Genomic DNA, 16,150 nt, shown 5'->3' with positions numbered 1-16,150 from the left:
CATGCAGCACACTAGCCTGGACTCACCCCCAGGGCACCTCTTCCCGTAGCATGCCCTTCATCTTGGGCGATCAGTACCCCTTTGGGGTCTCTGAGGTCGTAGTTAGGGACCCTGTCTCCGTCCCAGGGGCTGGCTCGCCGCGGAGGACTCCGCTCATCCTCGGGAGGCAGCACAGAGCTCGGCGGCTTCTCCTTCCCTCTCATCTCTATGGCGGAAGTTCCGGCCAAAACACAACAACGTCGTGTGGAAGTGAATGGAGTCGTCCAAATGTGGGGGTTACTTCTCATCATCAAATCTTAAAATCCGAGAGATAATCAAGAACAAGATAGCATACGAGTTACAGCGCAGTATATGACTATGTTTGTCCGCTCGCGTGAATGTAAAACAGTCGGGCAGCTGCACCGGAGTCAAGGCTCGGCCAGCCGTGCTCCCCCCGCCGGTGGGCGCTGGGGCAAATGGAGCCATCCGACCAGAGGGGTCGGGGCACGGATTTCCGGGCCGGCATCACGCACCGCCTTCTGAGGTGGTCGGGCGCCGCCGGGGTCGCGGTTGCGTGGCCCGCGAGTCGGGGGCACGGGCGCCGGGAGGAAGGGCACCGTTCTAACCGCCTGCCCCCTTCTCCTGGGCAAGCGCCGGCGTTCCCCGTGCTGGCCGGAGGGAGGGCGCGCCTCGAACTTCGCCGCCGGGCCAGGTGGGTCACGGAGCGCCGCGCCAGAGACCGACTTCTGCGGAGTCAGCTCCACCCCCGGTATCCGAACTGTGGAGGTTCTGGGGGAGTGGGGGTGGGGAAAACGCGACCCGGACCAGAAGTCTTTCCCGAGCCCTGCCTGAGTCTCTTGATGCTTAGCCGAGCGCTGTCTGTTTTTGCTTTTAGTCCTGTTGCGCTCAATTGTTCGCGTGGAGGTTGGGGAGGACCTGCGGGGTCGCAGCCGGGCGTGAGGAGGAGGAGGAGGAAGGAGGGGATGATCAGACCCTGAGTGGTTCCCCTTCAGCCTGTACACTGTGAGGTGGGTATTGGGGTGCTCTGGGCCCCAGCCTGGCTCTGAGAAGACATCTGTCAGTCTCTGCCCCTGTGCTTCATAGACCTGGGTCTGGGGGGGGGGGACCGGAGTGACTGTTCTTCCCGCGCCCTGATTTGGAGAACTCCCTGCTCACCGGAGGTAGGAGTGAGGGCGAGAGGACAGACAAGCTCATTGGAGACCAAAGGTGGGTGCTGTGGGAAGGAGGCTGGAGTACTGATTTCCCGGAGAAGCGGAGCCTAAAATAGTGTTGAGAACGAGGGAAGAGCCTGGGCTTGGGACGGAAGTGAAGCAGTGTATATGGCCTGTTTGAAGGTTTGTGGGGGCACCAGAGAGGGAAGTTGTGGAAGAAAGGGGAGCTGGACCAGAGCTGGGATTCTCTAGATGGGGAACTGCTGGACAGAATTCAACTAGAGGGCAGAAAAGAACAGGAGAGCCCTGCTTATCCTTGATCTAAGAGTGTGGGGGAAATCAATCCTGCAGCCCTTGGGAGGACCTGGGATTCCAGAGTCAGGGCGAATTGAGCAGTGTCTTTGTACTGGGTTCCGGGGACGAGTTCCTGGTGATGAATAGGATACAGGCCCAGCCCATCAGGAGCTGTCAGCCCAGTGGGAGTGACAAAACAGGGCAACATCTGTGACAGATGACTGCCAGTACAGGTGGCCCCCCAGGCTGCTTGCCACGTGAGAGGCGGGGCCAGGTTGATATCTGACTGCTGCCCTGTGTGTTCAGTATTGAGCACCACTGTTTACCGGGGATAGAGACAGACTGAAATAAACCGAGAAAGAGCTGTCAGGGCCCTGAGGAGGGAGGGTGGGATGTTGAGCGGGCAGGTTTATGGGGAATGAAGATCTTTAATCTGTAGGTGGGGTGAGGGGGGTGATGGAGGGAGGGACTTGCCTTTAAATATCTGAAAGGCCTGTTTGTGGAAAAGGCTTGAGATTTATTCTGTGTGGCGCTTGCTGTCAAAACTGTGACTAGTGGTTTGAAGCGCTAAGATAAACTTCCTTCAGGAGAGCTGTGTAAAGAGGGGATGGTCCGCCATGAGAGGTCCTGAGTAACCATCTTTACAGTCCCAAGGCTTTGTTGTGAAGTGTCTTTGCAGGCACTGGCAGTTGCAGGGCCTGGCTGCCCCGGGAGAAACGGCGGGCACAGCAGCTCTGCTCCCAACACACGAATCAATGGCTGTGGCTTTGGGTGCCCGGTTTGGAAGGGCGGAACTTCCCAGTCAGTTTCACCAGGTCCCAGTCAAGGCGTTGGCAGGGCTGCATTCCCTCTAGGGACTAGGGGAGGATACGGCATTTCTTGGCTTGCGTCTGCATTACTTCAGCCTCTGTCTCTGTGGGCACAGTTTTTCCTCTTCGGTTGTTCCAGAGTTAACTTTCCAATATCCGTCTGGTTTTGATCTTGGTACAGCTGTGTACTGACTCGTCACTACCCTCAGGGCAGAGTCCAAATCCTTAACCTAGTCATTCAGGGTCCCAGGAAATCAGACGTGCTTTCCTCTCTCCCACTGTGTAGTCTTGCCGCTATGGTAATATTGACCCACCTGTCGCTTCTCTGTCTTGGAGCACCTCAAGTGCAGGGCTGTGTTCACCTGTCACTGCCGGTGCCTGACAGGTGTGGCCCAGCGAGCAGTGCTGCGAGCTGCAGTGCACACCGCAGTGGAAGTCAAGCCTTGATGGGTGGTTACGCCTGGTTACTTTGAAGCTCTCTCCCATTCCGCTCCAGATAGTCTCAGATTCTCTGATAGTAGGTGCTGCTGAAATGCAGGGAAGGGCAGCACTGGGCCTGGGAGGAAGTGAGTAAGTAACAGGCAGGCTAAAAGATCATCCTGAAGGTGACAGCATTCTGACCCCGCTCCTCTTGCAGGGCAGCCCCTGGGTGGGGCGAAGCTTCCAGGCTCTACTCCTGTCCCCCACCCCATCGAGGGCCGAGGGCTGCAGGATGAACTGCCGCTCGGAGGTGCTGGAAGTGTCGGTGGAGGGGCGGCAGGTAGAGGAGGCCATGCTGGCGGTGCTGCACACGGTGCTGCTGCACCGCAGCACGGGCAAATTCCACTACAAGAAGGAGGGCACCTACTCCATCGGCACGGTGGGCACCCAGGACGTCGACTGTGACTTCATCGACTTCACCTACGTGCGTGTCTCCTCGGAGGAGCTGGACCGTGCCCTGCGCAAGGTTGTCGGGGAATTCAAGGTAAGGTGTGGCATGGTGCCGTCAGGACTTGAGGGAAGCACCCTTACCCGCTGGTTGGCTCTCCGTGACTGAGACGGAAAGGGTTCTGGCTGCCCAGGGTGGGGAGTGTGGGGTCACCACATGCCATGGGGATGGGGGAGCATGAGCAGAATTATTGGTCCAGGTGGTCCCATTTGCTTCTCAGATGAGAAGAGGGAGAAGCAGCCAGGTCTGGTTTGTTCTTTCTCTCCCTTCCCTTTTCTACTCCTTGGTTTCTTTCTTTGTAATCAAGGATCACTGGGCTTTATAGTCCCCCCTCCTTTTCTTTAGAGGCCATGGGCTTAGGTTGTCATTGAGTGAATGACATGGAAGCATTGTGCTTCACTCATGGTGGAGAAGGCAAATAGGATTTACCTGGGGCATTGGAGACGTTAGAGTACGTTTTAAAGGATGGGGGCCAAAGGGTTGGGGTTGCGGAAGGAGAAGGAAGGCCCTGCGAGTAAAGGTGAAAAGCTGGGATATTGAAATTAGACAATGTGGATTCAGACCCTGGTGCATCCACTCACAGGCCTGTGTCTTTCGGCAAGGTCACTTGACCCTGAGCCTCATTGGCCTCAATGCTCCTGCCTCCCAGAGTTGTGGACAAAGGCGAGTGGGAGCAGGAGGAGTGAGTGTGTAAGTGCCTGGCCCAGAGTAAGTGCTTAAACAGGAGCTCTAGCAAAGCCAGAGGAGTTGGGCAGCGAGACAGGTTTTGTTGTTCTGCTCGAACCACTCAGTTTCAGATGGGCAGTTTGCTGTGTCACGTTGCCCAAATCTTTGACCTCCTCTGCCCCTTCCCTGCCCTCCCTGAGGGTCTGACAGAGTTGCCTGGGGTGTAGGAAGCAGGTGCTCACAGGGTGAGAACGCCTGTCTTGGCCTGCTCATCTGTTACCTACCCCTTCTTCCCCAGGATGCATTGCGCAACTCAGGTGGCGATGGGCTGGGGCAAATGTCCTTGGAGTTCTACCAGAAGAAGAAGTCTCGCTGGCCATTCTCAGATGAGTGCATCCCTTGGGAAGTGTGGACGGTCAAGGTGCATGTGGTCGCCTTGGCCACAGAGCAGGAGCGGCAGATCTGCCGGGAGAAGGTGGGGGAGAAGCTCTGTGAGAAGATCATCAACATCGTGGAGGTGATGAATCGGCATGAGTACCTGCCCAAGATGCCTACCCAGTCAGAGGTGGACAACGTGTTCGACACGGGCCTGCGGGACGTGCAGCCCTACCTCTACAAGATCTCTTTCCAGATCACCGACGCCCTGGGCACCTCAGTTACCACCACCGTGCGCAGGCTCATCAAAGACACCCTGGCCCTCTAGGTCTTGCTGGGCGCCCTGGGGGCTCCTTGATGGCCCGAAGACCTTGGTTCCTGGGGATTGTACTGTTAGGCCCGTGGGTCTCCGGAACCTGATCTAGGTCCCTGATAACACTTGGAAGGGCCATCCCCTGGCTGCTTTGGTTTGGGGTTGCTCGTCTCTGGTCAGCCTCATGACCCTCACTGACGGTTAAGTCAGGCCCCCACTGTCTCGCCACCCCTCTGGTGGGTCCCCCTTCCTTCTACACTGCACAGAAGCTCCATCGTTAGGATGGTGAATAAAATTGAGAATATGAGCTTGGGTTGAGCCATCTCTCCCTCGCCTTGTGTTTGTTCTGCCCTGAAACATTAATGCTTCCCGGCAGACTCGTGATGAGACAGGTCTGTGTGAGGGTTTACTCCACGATGAGGGGAATGGGTGGACAGGATTACAGAAAGAGGAAAGCTGACTGATTTTGTACTTTGTTGGATACTCACATCACGTCACCCACCCAGGAGTGACCGTGGTCAGGCTCTTGAGTGAGGACACAGGTCAGGATCTGTCACTCTTAGATGGACTGTTTTCGTTCTCCCTTCCTGAGGAGGCTGTGCCATCTCTGTCTGCCGTTTACATTATGTGGTCTTCGTGATGGCTCCGAAGGGTGTCTCCCATCCTCCCAGAGCACCCAGGGGCCCAGCCCACCCCGGAACGCTCACTTGATCTGGGGTTTCTCTGGGGAGAGGAAGGAGGGCCAGCTGGAGATGGGTCTGGTGCCCCTTCCCCCAGGTTGGGCTGGTAGCACACTCATTTCCACTCCAGCGTACTCAGACCAGTGGACTGCACTGTGTGCTGTTAGTTGATTGATTCCATATTTTACAGTGGTTTTTGTTTGCATCTGGGCCAGAATTAACGGGCTAACTGCACTGTGCACAGGGAGGGCGCCAAGGGAGAAATGGTAGGGCGGGGAGGGGCCGTGCCTGTGGGCTTGTAGCAGGCAGGCGCAGTGGGATTGCCAGGGGCATTTGCACATTTTTCTCCAAGCAGTTTTTGGCCATGTGCTACCTCGTGACAGGTTTTGTGATGTTCTACCCTTGATTTCTGGAGACTTGGCAAACTTGGGAGGTTCTCGGGTTCGGAGATGGGGAAGGCCCGTTCTCAGCAAGTTTTCAATGGTATATGATCCCTGCTTGGCCTGCTGTAGGCTGGGGGGCCTTTTCCTCCTCGGTGGCAGTCAGCTGATCTTTTCAGAGGGCTTGGATGGCACAGGCGTTCGCTAGCAGTGCCTTGGTTTTGAAGAACTCAGGGTTGCTGTAGGAGTTTTCAGGAGACCTGGGCAGGAGGGTCCCCCCATCCCAGCTGCCTCGTTCTGCAGCCAGACTCCGCTCCACTCTCTGACGCTGGCCTGGCCGCTAGGTAATGAGCTGCCAGCCAGCGCTGTGGTGGGCAGGACAGTGACATCTCCATCCCTTTTGGCACTGAGATTTCCTGGAGGTAGGGAGCTAATTTACTCGAGGGCAGAACCCAAGCTCTGGTGATTCAGCTTTCCCATTGGTTTGTAACTCTCTTTGACCTCTGGGGTCTGAGCAGAGGAAAGGGGAAGGAAAGGGGTGCCTTAAAGTGCACCGGCCTCCCGTCGTCTCTCCCTGTGTGGGACTGCAGAGGCACTGGCCTGCTTGTCCAGCCCCAGGAGGCTTCCAAAGGATGGGAAGGATTTAGAGGCTGCTCACTTATGTCCTCTCCCAGTGGCCCCTGGGCCATCTGGCAGCATTGAGCTTTGACCCAGGGGCAGGAAGCCCAGAAAAGGTGGTGCTTGTTGGTCCTGTGTCCTGCTAGGCTGGCAGAACCCAGCCAGCGCCTAGGATGGGGTCTGGAAGAGCTTTTCAGGGTTCTGAGTAAGCTGCCCTCTCTCCACTTTTGCTGAGGGGGAGGAAGATCCTGGGGAAACGATTCCTGGGTTTGGCTGGTTGGGTGCTGATGGGCCAGGTTCCTGTGCGTAGGTGTGTGGGCCTTTGGGACTAGGAGATACTCCCCTGCCCAGAAGTCTGGGCCGAGTCCCACTGGAGGAGCCCTTTGTCTAGGGTGGCCTGTCCACACAAGGGGTGGGGGCTTAGGGTGTCTGGGACCCGCCCCTTAGGCCGCTCCCTAATGCTTGTGGTCCGCCCCGTGGTCTGTGGTCCAACAGCCAGCCCTGGCTCCCACACATCTAACTATCTTGCAGCCCCGTGCACATCAGGGCACATCTGGGCAGCTGGTGCTGAAGCATGAACGTCTCACAGGGCAACACGGCTGGAGCCGCCTGGCTGAGCTCCTGCTGCAACCAGTCGGGGGCGCAGCCAGAGGTCCCAGAAGGGCCACTCCCGGTGCAGGCAGCTGTGCTGGGCGTGCTGGCGCTGCTTGTGCTCTGCGGGGTCTTGTTCCTGGGAGGCGACCTCCTCCTCCGTGCCCAGGGCCTGACTGCTCTGTTGGCCCGTGAGCTGCGCGCATCCCCAGAGGCTGAGCCGGGCAGCGAGGACTCCTAGGCACCCGACTGCGCCACCAGGGCTGTGACTGTGCAGACAGCCCTCAAACTCCGCACAGGACTGTGAGGGAGCTGCCATGGGCTGGTGCCTCTAGGATCAAGCCAAGGGCCCCACGGAGGAGTGAAGGCCCCCGGTCCTTTCTCTGAGGCCCACAAGCTGTGTAGGTGAGAAGGGGCCGGGGGGGGGGGGGGGGGGGGGGGGGGGGGGGGGCGGGTATAGTCACGTCAGCTCTTCAGTGCCCCTGGAAGTCCCCAGGGTGGAGACCACAGCTGCTTCCATCCCCACCCCGTGTGCCAGGATCTGAGGGAAGGGGCTGCCCTTTTCTGGAGCAGGAGGTCACAAACTGGAAGGGGGGAGGTAGGGCGCACGGAAGAGGGCATCTGGTGGGGCCGAGGTGCACTTTGGGGTCTGTCTTCTCCGCACCCACTTTGCTCCCACCCCAACTCCGGGGCCCATCACTGTCGGTTCCCCTGGAAGGTGGAGGAGAGACTGCGACTGGAGCTCAGACAATCTGGGCCTTTGGCTGCTTCATCTGCCCCCCCCCGCCCCCCCCCAAAAGCCTGTCTCTGGAGAGGGTTTGAAAAGGATTAAGATTCCTCACTGTGAGCAGGGGTGGGAAAGCAGAGCCAGGGGTCTGGATGACCCTGGGGGATGGGGAAGTGTGCAGGAGGAAGTGGGACTCCCCCAGCCCCTGTTCAGGTTGGGGGTGGACAGAGGTGTCCCAGAGCAAGGAGCTTTGTGGTATGTTTCGCGGTGGGGGGCGGTGTTGTGGAGGATGGAGGTGCTGACAGCTGGGGGGCCTCAGTAGCACTTTCTGCAGGAGGCTGGGACTGACGGTTCCCAGCTGTGGGGTCTCCATCGGGCTCTCCTGCCTCTCTCCCTCCAAAAACAGGAACCATCTGGAGGGAAGGGCCTGGGTGGCCCGAAGACTGGGTAATTCCAGGCCAAGATCACCTTGGGCAGAGCCATAGGGGTTGGGCAGAGGAGCCTTCACTGTCCCTCTCCACCATTCAGCATTGTATCTTGGGGGTCCTGGCGGGTCTTTGGGTGTGACTATCCACAGGGGTGGGGGGGGGGTTGCCTCTGTCCTCCCGCTCTCAGTCTACCTGCCCTGCTTGCAGAGGCAATGTCCTGGCTTCCTTCTGAGAAAGGAGCTCCTGCATGTAAGGAGGGGCTGGTGAGTGAGGGGCAAGGTGACAGTGCGGGCAGGGAGCTGCTAAGCAGCTGTGAAGCTGGTGACGTGTGATCCCGACCCAGGGCAGCCTGGGGCCTGGTGCTAATCCCACTCTGGCCTTGCTGGGCTGTGGACATCTCACCTCTGGACACCGCCCTCACCCCTTCAGAGAGAGGGTTGGCCAGGCCATCGAGGGGTGTGTGTGTCTGCTTCAGGCACCAGGGAAGCGGGCTGGGTCCTGGGGACACACCCCACCTCCCCGGCTGGGTCCTGGGGGAGGGGTGGGAACTTCTCTGTTGCCCCTGGGTTCGTCCAACCCTGGATGAAGCCTGGTACCTCCGGCTGCTTTTCCGTCCTTTCCCCTGCGCGCTCCTCTGCTTCCCCAGCTGGGTGGGGGAGTCTCCCTGTGCGTGGTGAACCCTTCCTTTTACACGTGGGGAAGCACGGAGAGAAGGAGGTGATGTGTCCAAGTGAATGACAGAACTGGAACTGGACCGGGGCTCCTGACTCTGAGCTCAGGGGTGGGGGTGGCACCCGAGTGCGAAGTCCTCCCTTAGCTTCCCCCTCCTGCTCTGTCCCCGCCTCCCCATTTCCTACTACTTTTTGAGACTCTGATGTAGAATATGGCGTCTCCCTCCACCCCGCAAAGAGACCAGAACCTTCCTCCCGTTCTTACTTCTCAGCAGCCTCGTTAGTTACCTTCTTGCTGCCGGGACGGCCTTCCAGGTGCCAGCTGGGCTCAGCTTTCCTGGGGCTGCGGATGGGCTCAGGGTCACCTGGACTGTCCGTGCATGAGAAAAATCCCGGTGGCCAGAGCAGAGGGATCAGAAGTAAGGGTGATGACTTTGGCCTGGCCTTTGGGTTCAAGTCTGGATGGTTTTAGGGGCCCAGAGAGACTCAGTAGAGGGCAGGGTTATGTCCCAGCACCATCATGTCTGCTCACACCCAGGCAGGCAAAGGCTTTCTTCATCCAACACTCTGCCTTTGCTCTCCCTTCAGCTCAGGGCTTGTGGAGCTGGAGCGTGTCACAAGCTGGGGACCTCAGCGTTCCTGGGGAAAGATACTGAGCTGTTTGCTGTGGAGCCCTGACCCTGGTCAAGGCTGTCAGGCTGAGTGGGAAGGAAAAGAATTTGGAAAATTGGGAAGTGGGTGCTGCTGTCTCCCCACCTCCCAGGCCACAGCTAGGAGGGAGAGGTGGGGAGGTGGGTGCAGACCTGAGTGCCACGGAGTGAGGCTGGGCATCCGGATCCCCAGCAAGTTCTGTCAGTCTGCACTGTCCTTGGGGGAAAAGACTGGCCAGGGGACGGGTGGAGGCCTTGCCTTAACTTTCTTCCAGCCCCGGAGCTTTGCCCTGACCTGGAAAAGGCTGTTGGGGTTTATCCAGCTCATTCCTTGGCTTCCACATAGCCCAGCTCCCTTTCCAGCAAACACGAGGCTGGCTGCCTCTTACAGATTCCTGAGCCGCGCGTGGTCTGTTCTCCAGGGAGTGCACCCTCGGCCTGCTGGAACTCGGCTGTGCTGGACCCTCACGCACCACACGACTGATGGGGAAACCTGGACGCAGTGGGGCCTCCACCGAAGACCCTCGCTCTCAGCTGCCGCCTCGCATCGCTCTGCTCGGCCACCTGACGTCCTCGTGGGTGTGGGGCTGCGAGGTCAGGAATGGAAGCCCTTGGGCTGCCACTGTGTGTCCTGGGCGCTGGAGTGGCCACATACCCTGGGTGCTCTGCAGCACAGGCTGGCTGTGCCCCCTGCCTTCTGGGCCTCTGAGGACACACGCATGCCCTGTCTCTGGTATAAGGTGGCCATAATCTGACAGACCAGTGACCTGTCCTTGCTGAACGCTGTGGGTCAGTGTCACCCGTTTGGAAGTCTTGGGTGCCCCTGTGATGACCCGTCGGTTTCCGTGGCCTGTTATCAAACATGCTGGTAATGCAAGTTTGTGGAACACAGTCTGAGTTTCCAGCTCCTGGCATCCGTGGTGCTCCCGCACTCCCTTCCAGTTTGAACTGTATGTGGCAGATACTGAAACAGCAGCCCCAGCCAAGGCCCCTCTCCCCAGGTCTCTTCCTCCGTGGTGGCCTTTCCAGTCTCAGGTCCAGCTCTTTCTGAGGACGTGGGAGGTGAGGCCGGCAGAGACTCTCATCCAACACTCTGCTGCCCCCCTGTGGTCGGTGTGGGCAGAAGCTCCGCTTCACTTTGCAGGGTACACTGGGGCCTGAAGAGCGCAGCCCCGGCTGGTGCCTCAAAACTGGAGTGGATTTTGTAACCGTGCTCAGTGAATCCTAGACTGTAACCCTCCCCGAACCTCGGTCTCCTAATAAAATGAAGGCAACAGTGTCCTTCTGATGGAATACCCGATGTGCTTGTCTGTGGATAAAAGGCTTTCTGCACCGCAGTGATCCTGTCGGGTTATTACTGTCCCCCAACCTGGCTGCTCCCAGAGAAGGTGAGGGGAGTCACCCACCCTGCTTTTGCGACTGCTTCATTCCTCTGTCTGCTCCGTGACTGTTTATGGAGTGGCGGCTCTGTGCCAGGCGCGCCCTGAGGGCTGGGGGTGAGGGGGTGAGAGGGACGGAGCTGTGGCACTGGAGGGCTCCCAGTCTAGGGGGATCGTGGGCCACAAAACTGGAGCTAGCCCAGATGATAAGAGGTGCCCGTGTCGACAGGTCCAGGGGCACAGTGTGACGGGCCTGTAGAGGAGGCCAGTACCGACTGGGTGTTCAGGAGCAGGGAGGGGGAGGAGGGATGGTATGGGCAGAGGCGCAGGAGGGTGTGGGCCAAGTGCCCTAGAAGCAGGGTAGTTAGGGCAGAGGGTGAAGGCAGGTGAGACCAGAGAGGCGGCAGCCTGGAGAGGGGTGGAATTGACCCCGGGGTATCTGCCCAAAGGGGGGACCATGGTAAGATCTGGATCTTAGGGAATTAGGCTCAGTTTGTAGGCTGGAGGTAGAGATAGCAAGGAGGCTGTGGTCAGAAACTAGCAAAAATGATGGTGGCCTGGAGCAGGCTGGGACGGAAAGGGACCAATCAGAGCGATCTTTGGGGTTCAGGCTTTGGTCACTGATGTTGGAGGCAGTGATGTGTGTGTTATCAGTCAGTATTTCAGTCTGATTTTACAGGAAACTCACATGATAAATGGCTTTAGCAGAAGGGAACTTATTGGCCCACATGGATGAAAAGCCGAGGGGGCAGTCCTCGGGCCTGCCATGGGTCAGGCCTCCGAGGATGAGGGCAGGGCCTCCTCCCTGTCATGGCCTGGTTGGTCGTCTGCCCATCTGAGGACTGTCTTGTGGCCGGAGTGCGGCCGCGGAGCCACGCTGCTGGGCCTGAATGTGGTTCACTAGCTGCCCAGCTGCAGTGAGGTGTTTGCCCCTCTGGGGCTCCGGTCCCTCCCCTTCAGAGGGGAAAAGTGGGGCCTGGCTGGTGCAGTTTCTCTTAGGATGAAATGTGATCCACACACACAGAGTGTGTGTGGGATCAGTCCCACATAAGGCAGGATGTTCACTCTACAGGCTCTTGAATTGATCAGGGAAGGGGGGTCATCTCTGAGTTCACTCAGACCCAACCCCTGGATCCGCTGTGACTGGCCTATTTGGCTCTGTGCTAACCCAGGGGTACTGAGCTGTATGGAATCTTCTAGGCCTAGGTCACTGCTGTACTCAGACTGGTGGTGGGGTGGGGTAGGACTCCAAACCACAGGGCCCAAAGGAGGGAGGTGTCTTCTCATCAGATCTAGGCCTGTTTCAGTCCTGGGGAGCACAGGCACTGCGTGGCAGCAAACCTGCTTGGCTGCTGCAAATGGGAGGCCACAGGAGGCGCTAATGAGCCCAGTTCTGGTGTGTTAAGTTAGAGGCAGTCAGGGACATCTGAAGGGAGCTGTCAGGTAGACAGCGTGTGGAGCTGGGGTTCAGCAAAGAGAGTTCTGGTCCTTGGTGCCGCTAGAGATGGAAATTGGAGCTGTGGGAATGTGTTGGGATGGGGTGGGGTCCGTGGGGCATGAAGGAAGGAGACTGAGCATGCAGGGGCCATGGCTTAAAGGCAGAGCAGAGGAGAAGCTGGAGAAGCAGAGGAGAAGGAGGTGGAGGAGGTGGGAGGGATGTGGGAGGCAGGCAGGGAAAGATTTTGGAACTGAGGGTGTAGCCAGGAGTGTCAGTGCCCTCAGCAGTTTTGGGGTGCAAGGAAGGGACATGAGGCCCAAGACCTAGGAGACAGGTGGGGATAGCCTCCTCAGGACCCCAACGACCGTCTGAGCTGCCTCCACCACTACCCTCAGCCTGGGGATAAAGGAGCCCCATACAGAAGAAAGTGGGAGCATGGTTCCCTCTGGGCCAATGGACTCATTGTAGCGAGAAGAGGGTTGTTTTTTAAAATAGTACAAGCCTTTGGACTGTGTGAATGCTTTACCACACACACGTCTCACCCACAAGGCAAAATAAAACAGTAGGAAAACAACACACAGACACAAAGGAGCCTCATCCCACTGCAAGGCCACTGCACCTCCCTTCCAAGAAGCAGCAACTTCTGTGAGTGTCACACACTGTGGAGGGCTTGAGCCTGCAGCCCTGTGCCCGTGCCCGCAATCTCCTGATCTGTCTCCTCTGTCTTTGAGCCCTGACTTCATGCGCTGTGCTTTACGGGCAGACCTTCTGTTCTCTCAACTGCTCCTTCAAACGTCTTCCTGGTGGTCCCCTGACCTTGTGCCCGTCTCCTTCTTCCCTGTTCCTTAGCCCCTCCTGCCCCTGCTTCCTTGCCCTTCTGGTTAGGTTCTGGTGCCTTACTCAGTCCCCCTCCCTCCCATTTCCTGATTTTGCTACCACGGAGCCCACCTGGTAGAACCTTGGCCCTGGAGGGCTGTGATTCCCTGTTCTTTGAACTTGCACCTGGGCTGCTGAGTGCCTCCAAAGAACGTCCCAGTCCCAGGCAGACTGATGGTGGCCAAAAATGGCCACCAGGCCCTTCTGGCCCCTTGCCAGGCCTGCCCCCCACCCCTCCAGCCAGCTGTCTGCTGATGCTGAGTTACTGCAAATCATCTCGACTCTCAGACGTTGCCCTCCTTTCTCCCCTGTACTCTGCTCAGATACCCTCACCTCCTACTCCTCACGAGAACACACAGAACAGGCCCCAGAACACAAGACTCCCTCCACTTCTGTCCCAGACCTGCAAGCACGCCTCCTCGGAGCCTCTTCCTCCTCTTCCGCCAGGGAGGATGTGTGTCCCACCTCATCGCCCCACCCTCTCCTGTGCGCCCATCGGCCTTCTTCATCCCAGTTTCCTTAAGGCTTCCTTAATGGCTGCTGGCTTCAGCTTCGAAACACACTCAGGTTTCTTCCACCTTAAAATAGCCATCTTCTCACCCAGTGCTTCTCCACTTACTACCCTGTGTCTGTCTTTGCAGCCAAACTTCTCTGAAGAGTTACCCATGCTTGCCACCCCGTGTCCTCGGCTTCTGCTTACTCTTCAGTCCTCTCCAGCAGCTTCTCTCTACATTGGGGTCAAGGTCGTCAGCCCCTGAGTGGTTGCTCTGAAGCCTCTTTTCAGCACGTATCTCAGCTGCCTCCTGGACACTCAGAGCTGGACACTCACGCCTCTGCTGAGCCCCCTTCCCCACCGCTCCCCCCCCCTAGGGTTCTGGAACAGCACTGGGTCCACACCCTGTGGTCGCCCCTTACTGGGTAACGGAAATCCTCCCTTCATTAGTAAAATGGGAAAAGGATAATACCCACTTTGGGAATCCCCATCCCCGCCTCCACCCGCAGGTGATGAAGACCTCAGTGTGTGGGGGCCTGGGCTCCACATGCCTCCCTGGGTCGAATCCAGGGCCTTCTCCCAGCTGCATTCCCTTGGGGACGTCTTGCTTGCCTGTCCCTGTCTCGCCCCTCTCGGAGGGTCCTGGGCCGGCACCAGGACCAGCATGCTGAGTGCCTCAGGACTCTGTCCTAGGCCTCTCTCTTACCTGTCCTTCTTGCTCCGGGTCCTCTGCCCTCTCCAGGATCTGAAATCGCCATTTGTATGCCACAGCTCTGAAATCAAACTGGCAGCCTCAGCCCATCGGTCCTGCTGTCTCTCCTGCAGGGGTTTACTCAGCAGCCACTCTGGGCAGCCACCGTTCTAGGTGCTGGAGAGAACGTGGTGACAGACACAGCGTCCCTGCCCACGGAGCCCATGCTCTGATGGGAAGGGACATTTGATGCTCACGTGGACAACAAACTACACAGGGTGACTGCACGCAGTGAAGGTGCTGGGAAGAAAATAAAAGCACAATGAGACGGAGACCTGTGGGCGACTTCAGGTGGAGGCAGTCAGGGAAGCTCTCCCAGGAGGTGGCATTTGAGTCCATACCTGACCCATGAGGAGGATCCAGCCAGGCGAAGGGCTGGGGCACAGTATTCCTGCCAGAGGGACAGTGGGTGAAAAGGTCCTGCCCTGGACCTGAGATCAGCACCTCTGAGGGAGGGGAAGGAGGCTAGCGCGGCAGGAGCTTAATGAGTGGCAGGGAAGGTGGCCGGGCCAGGGCACGGAGGCGCATGCTGAGGGTGGCCTCATTCCCAGCACATGATCTTTGCTCTTGCCACCTTCTGGCTCTCAGTGTGTGGTACCTGCCCCTCCCTTGCAGCCGTCCTCGATTCCCCTTTCTCCTTCCCTTCCACAGCCAGTCCATCACCAAATATGGTCCCCGCTACCTCTCGAAGCTTTGCTCCATCTCCTGGGCCACCACCCTCCCCTCTCAGTCCAGATGCCTTCACCCCATGATAGCTGTTCTCCATTCACACTTGACAGTCCATGTGACCCCTTCTCTTTTCGGGACTTTGTACCCCTTCCTTGCAAAATAATAGTTCAGCTGAAGCAGACTTGCCTCCTTCTTGGCCTGGTTTTCATGATAAGAGCCACCATATTAGCTGGCAACTTCTCTGCCTGAGCCATCTGCTCAACTGTTAGCTCCATTAAGATAGGGATTTTTGTGGTTTTGTTCACTGCACATGGGGGGCTGTCAGGAAATACATTTTTGAATGAATAACATCGTCTCTTCAACTTTTCTGATCACAGGGTAGGGAGGAGGGAAAACTGTAAATGGATTATAGCCCCTTTGTTTTCTCAAGCAAAAATGTGTTCATTCCCAGAAATGTGCTAGAAACCAACAAGGCACATGAAGTGGATCATACGCTGTGCTGCTGGTGTGAGGGAGACTTTAGAGAAATGGCAGTGACATTTAAGGGGGACATTGGTGGATTTCCAGATAGCGTCATGCACATCTTTTGGAGTTGGCACCAGTGAAGATTTGCAAGGAAATCAAAGAACCACAAAATGCTTTTCATACTGTCAGTTCCTTAGATACCACTGTTCGTGGGTTTGCAAAAAAAAAAAAATAATAAAAAAATCAGCCTTTTTTTCCCAGTGTGGGAGCTGGGTGGAAAGGGACATTGGCTGATGGTTTGAAATGCACGCTCTGCACCTGGGGAGGGGTTCCAGAGGTTACGGCAGCAGCGGGTTCAGAGCCAGCCCCTTCCAACGCATAGGTGGCCAGTGAATGGAACAGTGGGCTGCCAGTTGGTTCCCAATTTTGGATGTATATTTTTTATTAAAAATGTCTTGATCAGATACCAAATGTTCCAGGACTTGTAGGCGAAATGAATTAAAAGTAGAAATAATATTTTGTCCCTTGCCATTTGAGAGAAATGATGAATATTTCAAAACCATTTGGCAGGAAGCAGTGACATCCATCCCACCTCCCCTCTGCAGTGGCTGAGGCTGGGTTTCTTAAAGGGGTTCATGCTCCTCCAGCCTCGAGGAACTTTAATGGGAAAGACTCTGTAACCTAATAAACTTGGGGAAGTTGTGGTGAGCAAAGCTGAACAGGCTTCTCTACCCCAGTTCTTTTCAGAGGCATGGCGATGCCAATATGATAATGAATCTAAGGGAGACATAGAGGTTT

The 16,150-nt window shown here is 57.2% G+C and overlaps 2 protein-coding genes across 5 annotated transcripts; both read left to right on the top strand.

The window, feature by feature from the left end:
• Nucleotides 1–600: 600 nt before the first annotated feature.
• On the top strand, nt 601–4,849 carry ATG101 (autophagy related 101). 4 transcript variants are annotated; one of them, XM_037030993.1, is made up of 4 exons: nt 601–691; nt 875–1,007; nt 2,897–3,218; nt 4,147–4,849. In XM_037030993.1, exons 3-4 carry the CDS (start codon nt 2,967–2,969, stop codon nt 4,549–4,551), a joined length of 657 nt encoding a protein of 218 aa, XP_036886888.1. In that variant the 5' UTR covers nt 601–691; nt 875–1,007; nt 2,897–2,966; the 3' UTR covers nt 4,552–4,849. The 4 variants fall into 4 exon arrangements, with proteins under 4 accessions (XP_036886888.1, XP_036886885.1, XP_036886886.1 ...); XM_037030990.1 differs by having other exon boundaries at nt 2,892–3,218; XM_037030991.1 differs by having other exon boundaries at nt 664–748; nt 2,892–3,218.
• Nucleotides 4,850–5,616: 767 nt separating this feature from the next.
• Nucleotides 5,617–7,187, top strand: SMIM41 (small integral membrane protein 41). Its single transcript, XM_037030988.1, has one exon. It carries the CDS (start codon nt 6,789–6,791, stop codon nt 7,044–7,046), a length of 258 nt encoding a protein of 85 aa, XP_036886883.1. The 5' UTR covers nt 5,617–6,788; the 3' UTR covers nt 7,047–7,187.
• The last annotated feature ends 8,963 nt before the right edge of the window (nt 7,188–16,150 follow it).

The sequence above is a fragment of the Sturnira hondurensis genome, unplaced genomic scaffold (assembly GCF_014824575.4).
Source record: "Sturnira hondurensis isolate 20B ecotype Veracruz unplaced genomic scaffold, ASM1482457v3 Scaffold0020903, whole genome shotgun sequence".
NCBI classification, from domain to species: domain Eukaryota; kingdom Metazoa; phylum Chordata; class Mammalia; order Chiroptera; family Phyllostomidae; genus Sturnira; species Sturnira hondurensis.
This window is presented reverse-complemented; position numbering and strand designations above follow the sequence as displayed.